The 7,672-nt window shown below is 37.6% G+C and overlaps 1 protein-coding gene across 1 annotated transcript; it reads left to right on the top strand.

The window, feature by feature from the left end:
- Window positions 1-4,952: 4,952 nt before the first annotated feature.
- On the top strand, window positions 4,953-6,857 carry LOC107780628 (protein PHLOEM PROTEIN 2-LIKE A10). Its single transcript, XM_016601188.2, has one exon. It carries the CDS (start codon window positions 5,401-5,403, stop codon window positions 6,565-6,567), a length of 1,167 nt encoding a protein of 388 aa, XP_016456674.1. The 5' UTR covers window positions 4,953-5,400; the 3' UTR covers window positions 6,568-6,857.
- Window positions 6,858-7,672: the final 815 nt, after the last annotated feature.

Raw genomic sequence — 7,672 nt, 5'->3', positions numbered from 1 at the left:
TCACCCGAGCCCTCGGGGCTCCAAACCAATCATGCACACCAACCTAAAAACATCATACGGACTTGTTTGTGCATTCAAATCGCTAAAATAACATCAACAACTATGAATTTAGCATCAAAATCATGAAATTTCTTAAGAACTTAAAATTTCCAATTTTCTCAAAAACGATCTGATTCACGTCGTTTCAAGACCGTTTCTTACCAAATTTCACTGACTTACATTAAATCACATATAAGACCTGTAACGGGCGTCGGAACCAAAATACGGGCCCGATACCATCAAGTTTTAATCACAATTCACTTCCAAATCTCATAAATAATTTCAAAGAACAATTTTCTTTAAAAATTCATTTCTCGGGCTTGGGACCTCGGAATTTGATTCCGGACATACGCCAAAGTCCCATATTTTCCTACGGACCCTCCGGGACCGTCAAATCATGGGTCCGGGTCCGTTTACCCAAAATATTGACCGAAGTCAACTTAAACTCATTTTAAATGCAAAATTCATCATTATTAATTGATTTTCACAAAATGGCTTTCCGGCTACGCGCCCAGAATGTGCACGCAAATCGAGGTGATGGCAAAAAAGGTTTTTAAGGCCTCGAAACGCAGAATCCACTTTTAAAACAAGTGATGACCCTAGGGCCATCACAATGTCGTAAATGTGGGAAAGGTATCGCAAATGCGAACACCTCGCATTTCTTCTGCCTTCGCAAATGTGAAATCCCAGCAAATGCGGCCTTTTCATTCGCAATTGCGAAGTACCCAGTTCCCTCCCATGCTCGCAAATGCAGATATTCTTCGCAAATGCGAGGCTTGCATTTGCGAGCCAAACCTCGTATTTGCGAGATATGCAGACTTGAACACACCAGCAAATTTTTCTTTAGTCCAAAACACTCCGTAATATATTCGAAACTCACTTGAGCCCTCGGGGCTCCAAACCAAACATACACGCAAGTCTTAAAACATCACATGAACTTGCTCGTGTGATCAAATCGCCAAAATAACATCCAAAACTACGGATTTAACAACAAAACACATGAAATTTTCAAGATAGTTTCAAAACTTCTATTTTCTCAACCAAATGTCCGAATCACATCAAATAAACTCCGTTTTCCACCAAATTTCACAAACATGACTTAGATATTATATTAAACCTATATCGGGCTCCAAAATCATAATACGGGACCGATACCAACATCAAACATTAATCAATTCCTTCAATTCCTTAACTTTTTAGTCTTACAATTTCATCAAAAATTCATTTCTCGGGCCTAGGACCTCGGAACTTGATTCCGGGCATATGCTCAGGTCCCATATTTTACTACGGACCTACTGGAACCATCAAATCACAGTTCTAGGTTCGTTTATCCAAAACGTTGACCGAAGTCAATCAAAATCAACGTTTTAGGCCAAAAATTGTTATTTCATAAATTTTCCAAATAAATTCTTTCCGGAATCACGCTCGGACTGCGGACGCAAATCGATGAGAGATAAAATAAGGGTTTTAAGGCCTCGGAACACGGATTCGAGTTCTAAAATAGAATATGACCTTTTAGGTCATCATAGGAAGGGAGTATGTAGACAAATTATAAATAACCTCCATAACTCACATGTCACGACCCAAAATCAACTATGGTGATGGCGCCTATCGTGGAACTAGGACAACCTCAAACTCAACAACCCAACACGGTAAAATAACTTTAAAATCATGACGGAAGCAGTTAACATTAAACAAATTCTTTTGAAAACATAATAAATCCCAAAGTGTGATACAATCTAGTCCAAAATCGGGGTATCACCGAGTACATGAGCGCCTATTTAGAATACAATCCACTATAGTGTCTAAATAAATAACTGAAAATACAACTGATGATAAAGGAAGAGAGTCAAGGCCTGCAAATACGGTGCAGCTACCTTGATAGTCTCTTAACTCTAGGACCACAATCAGCAACCGTCGCCGTGAACAATGTTGCATGGATCTGCACACGAGGTGTAGGGAGTAACGGAAGTACACCAACTCAGTAAGTAACAAGCCCAAACTTTGGTCTGAAAGGTAGTGACGAACTCAAGCAGTACAGATAAAAATAGAAATGACGGTGCAGAAACGTAGGCATGCTTTCAAATTAGTTGAACAACTCAAACAGTAAAGTAAAGCAGATCTAAACAGTTTAAAGAATATAACTCAACTATCTCTACATGCCAATGTGCATACTGTAGGAAATGCACCATGCGCTCCCACTCTCAAGTGCTCAACCACTTGGTACTGTATATGGCCGTCCAGCCCAGGGAAGATCCATCCTGGAACATATACAACACTGACTATAAGTCACCCAGTACCGAGGAAAAGGGCAATCTAACCCTGTGGAGAAGATCCATCTCCAGATATCAAGTACTTCGGACAAGATTCATGTCCAAGGAAGATCCATCCCTCAATAATATCATCCACGCTCACTGGGGGTGTGTTACAGACTCCGGAGGGGCTCCTATAGCCCAAGCTCTATCACAAATCAATATAATCGCTGCGACATGCAGCCCGATCCCATAACTATCACTCATAATCATGCTCTCAGCCTCACTCAGTCATCAATCTCTCCAGTCTCACCCACGAGCTAACATGTCATGAAAACTAACCCGGAACAATGATATGATGAATCAATAAATAACTGAGACTGAGATATTATATAAAAATGCATGAACATGACTGAGTACGAAATATCAATAAAAATAGTGAGATGACAGCAAGGAACAACCACTAAGGGCCCCAACAATATAGGCATAAAGCCTAAACATGATATCTAGCATAATTTACAGCACAATTACTTTATCACATGATACAAACATAGATATCAACAAGAGAGAGTCACTATACGGTGCCATGGAATCCACCAGGTCTCAATTCTCATAGTGCACGCCCGCACGCTCGTCACTGGCATACACGTCACCTCAATACCAATCACATATCACATAATTCGGGGTTTCGAATCCTCGGAACCAAGTTTGAAAGCGTTACTTACCTCAAATCGAGCAGATCTCTACTCCGAAATGCTTTCGCCTCTCAAATCGGTCTCCAAACGTCCCAAATCTAGCCACAAATAGTACAACACAATCAATAAAGGCTAAAAGGATCAATTCCACAAGAAAACTACTGGGTTAGAGTCAAAAATCCGAAATCGGCCCGAATCCTACCCCCGTCCCACGTCTTGAAATCCAACAAAAGTCACAAAACCCGAAAGTTCATTCACTCACGAGTCTAACCATACCAAATTTACACAAATCTGATAACAAAATCCCATTCAAAACCTCAAAAATCCATCTCAAGAACACTTCCTCTTTTTCTCCAATATTTCACCCCAAATCACAAATTAGATGATAAAATTGAAGACATAATCATGGGATTTAGCCAAAACCAAGTAAAAATCACTTACCCCAATGTTTTTTCCTTGAAAAAACTTTCAAGAATAGTCTCTCCCCAAGCTCCAACTCGTCAAAAAATGGAAAATGGGAGTCCCCTTATTTTATAACTTAAAGTTTCTGTCCAGGCTTCCCTCGGTCGCTACCCTCGATTTTCCCCCTCGATTCTGCCTCGATCATGGCCTCGATCCTGCCCTCGATCATGGCCTTGATCCTGACCTCGATTTTTGACCACCTTGATTTTTTTTTACCACCTCGATTTTTGACAGATGAAGAAAACTAGAATCACACCAACAGATATCAGCCATCAATCAAAGTGCAAAAATGATCCGTTAACCACCCGAAACTCACCCGAGGCCCACGGGATCTCAATCAAACATACCATCAAGTCCCAAAACATCATACGAATTTAGTTGAATCTTCAAATCGCCTCAAACAACATTAAAAACACGAATTACACACGGATTCAAGCTTAATGAAACTAAGAACTTCCAACTTCTATATTCGATGCCGAAACCTATCAATTCAAGTCCGATTGACCTCAAATTTTGCACACAAGTCATAAATGACTTAACAAAACTATGAAAATTTTCAGAACCGGATTATGACCCCTATATCAAAAAGTCAACTCCCCGTCAAACTTTTCAAAAATTTAACTTTTGCCAATTCAAGCCTAATTCTACTACGGACCTCCAAAACACAATCTGAACGCGCTTCCAAGTCCAAAATCACCTAACGGAGCTAACAGAACTATCAAAATTCAAATCCGAGGTCATTTACACATAAGTCAAAATCTGATCAACTTTTTCAATTTAAAGTCACAATTAAGAGACTAAGTGCCTCGATTCACTCTAAAATCACTCCGGACCCGAACCAACTAACCCGATATATCATAATATAGCTGCAGAACACAAAAGAATCAGGAAATGGGAAAATGGGGCTATAACTCTCAAAACACCGGTCGGGTTTAGTTGTTTATCGTATTATGGTATTTATGATGGACATTATAGAAGAGATTTATTTATGCACAACTAATGTCCCTATATTATATATTAATATTATGTGATTATTGAGCCAAGTGGGAGAATGTAATATTTTCCTACGTATATGTTTTAGGCACGTAATTAATACTTAATTAATGAGCAAATCACATCCGTCCGATCTGTTACTTGATGAACGTCCCGAATTAAACGAGAACCTCTATAAATTGGTCATCTCCATCACTAAAGTCGACGGTAACGAAAGTTAGAAAAAGGGATGAGAAACTAATTTTAATTAATGTTTCCGCTTCACGATAATAACTTCCACTTCAAATATATTTTTTTATAATAATTTTTGTGTAAAATTATCATGGTCAAGATCCCTGACACAAATTAAAGTTTACGGTAATACTATCAGTTCTTTTGGGCAACATAGCAAATGAAAACTCAGGATCAGTAAGTCACAATTCAATTAATGTTCGACGACCGACTTAACTGTTCAGAAAACAGAGACCCAGAGTAGGCGCGTGCGGGACCATAAATTAAGCAACGATGACATAATAGAACAACCGTCGTCTCGCCTCGTATCTATCCTCTCAAAATTTGCAATTTTCTGCCATTCACAGTTCACTGTGAAGTTATCCATATCTATATTATCCGTTGCAAAAAGAAATATCTAGGCATAAATCTTGAAAATAACCCCAACCTCCCCTATATAAAACCTGCTGAAAGCTGAGATTGATCAATCAAGAAAGTACAGGAGCCCCCACAGTTTCCCTTATTTAAGTCGTCCTTATCACAATACATGCATAGTTTCTACTGGATCAGATTCTCTGTTCTGTTCCCTCCCTCCTTTCCCAAAATAGAAACCCCTTTCTCATTCTTCTACATTAAGCCAATTCTAAGTGAAGCCAAGCCACTTTTGACATATTAAATCTGTCTTTCAACCCCTTTTGAGAATTAAGGTCCAGCAATCAGGGTCCAAAAGTTAGAATATTCTCATATGTATGGCTCTGAATTATATGGATTTGAAGCAAATAAAAAAGGAACTGGTTTATACTCAAAAGAATAAAAACTTGATTGTTGCTTTGGGAGCTCTAGGTGTCACTGGTTTTGGTGCATACAAAGCTTATAACTCACGTTCTATGGCTTTAAAAAGGGAAAGATTGTTTAAGCTTGCTGATGCAGTTATTTCTTTAGCTGAAATGGTATCTGATTCTGCTGATGCAATTGGAATTTTCTCAAGAGATCTAAAGGAATTTATACGATCAGAATCTGATCAAATTCCTACAAGTTTAAAGCAGATTTTAAAGATTCCTCAGTCAGATGAGCTTTCAGAGTCTGTTGTTAAGGTTACTAGTGCTTTGACTATTGGATTTCTCAAAGGTTACCAGCAAGAAACAGAGAGAACTGGCTCTGGTTTGTTTGACCAAATCCTAAATAAACTGTTTTCTGATGCAGGGAGTGGTTTTGCTTCTGTAATTGTGGGAAATTTTGTTAGGAATTTGGTACTGTCATTTTATTCTGTTAAACAGAGTTCAGATATTGAATACTCTGTTCCAATATGGATTGATGCTTTGTTTCAGGATAAGTGCAGAGAATTGATTGGGAATTGTGTGCAATTATTTGTGAGCACTGCTGTTACTGTTTATCTTGACAGAACAATGCATATCAACACCTACAATGAGATATTTACTGGGTTGACAAATCCCAAGAATGAAGCTAAAACGAGAGAAATGCTAGTGACCATATGTAATGGTGCCGTAGAAACTTTTGTCAAAACTTCTCATCAAATTTTGACAAGTACAGAAATGGATTCATCTGCTCTTTCAGTTAATAACTTCAAAGAGAAACAATTTTTGGATGAGGATCAGGACAGTGAATGGATGAATAAAGTAGTATGTTCTACTTTGGCAATGCCATGCAATAAGACGTTTATTCTTGATTTGAGTGGGAGGCTTATTTTTGAGTGTGTTAAATCTTTTGTGGAGATTCTACTGGAAAAGTTATATGAGTGTTTGAGAAGATATGTAGATTTTATCAACGAGGAGATTGTTCGAAGTACTGCTGAAGTTTATAGGTGTGTGAGTGTGAAGTCCTCTGCTGTTATTAGCTTATGCCTTAGTTTGTGTGTGGACATCTTGAATGGTCCTTGGGTTTTGGTTCTTACTTAAAGTTTATCACTGTCACAATATTCCAGCAAGAGAAAGGTTCTTTGTCGGTAAAACTCTTTGCATATTTACTCTCTGTCTTAGATTTATTGTACTAGTTGAATGAATTTAACAATGTATGCTGTCTCTCATACAGAAGGTTAGCAGGTAGTACCACTAGTATTAGTGCTAGTCTTAGTGTTCTATTATTGTTAGATTTATATTGCTACACATCACTTTCTTATTATCTTGTTGTTGCAACTATTTTCTTTTCATTTTTCCTTGAAACGAGGGTCTATCAAAAATAATTTTTATATCTCAAGGTAGGATTAATATTTGCGTACACACTACCCTCTCCGGACCCACTTGTGGGATTATCCTGTGTTTGTTATTGTAGTTATGTTGTCTCTCTAGTCTTTGATCTCTGCTCTTAAGTTCTTTCACTTTTATATTCGAGATTTAGGTGATCATGGTTTTGGTAAGAAAATATTGAGGAAATTAAATGTCTACTTCAGTAATCTTTTGCAAATTATTGGGTAGTTATTTATTAGAGCATGAATTTGCTTAGTCCAAAATACAAGCTTGTAAGAGAGAAGTCTCAACGGCGGAACTTTTGTGCTACAAGTGATGCCTCACCAGTTGCAGTAAGCACGACTCTTGTTAACATTTCTCAACCTTTATAAATTATAAGATTAGTTGCAATGCTTGGTTTTGATTTGATTTTAAGCTGCTAGTCTTTTGCTTAATTATGTTAGAAGAATCAAACACCATTCTTTTTATGGAGTTAGCTGTAAGCTCAATATAAAATAGTATATACATTTTAATGGTGTTCAACTATATAGGTCTAAGTTAGAAGCCCTCATTGCACAAAACATTGTTCAAGGAGAAATTCATGGTGTGATTGCGAACTCAAAAAACACTTTTAAGTATCTAAAAATCATTACCTGGATTTATGATCTAATAGCACTGGTGGAAGCCTTCCACATTATAGCGGGATTTTGATTTTAATCAATCCTTCTTTTTAATAATGATAGTATTCAAAATCAGCTTACGCATTACACCAAATTAGTTGCTCCCTCCGTTTCAATTTATGTCAATTTGTTTGATTGGGCACGAAGTTTAAGAAAAA

The sequence above is a fragment of the Nicotiana tabacum genome, chromosome 3 (genome assembly GCF_000715075.1).
Source record: "Nicotiana tabacum cultivar K326 chromosome 3, ASM71507v2, whole genome shotgun sequence".
In the NCBI taxonomy this organism is placed as follows: Eukaryota; Viridiplantae; Streptophyta; class Magnoliopsida; order Solanales; family Solanaceae; genus Nicotiana; species Nicotiana tabacum.
This window is presented reverse-complemented; position numbering and strand designations above follow the sequence as displayed.

Excerpts from the sequence above, each read along its gene's own strand:
- LOC107780628 (XM_016601188.2), top strand. The coding sequence starts at position 5,401 with ATGGCTCTGAATTATATGGATTTGAAGCAAATAAAAAAGGAACTGGTT.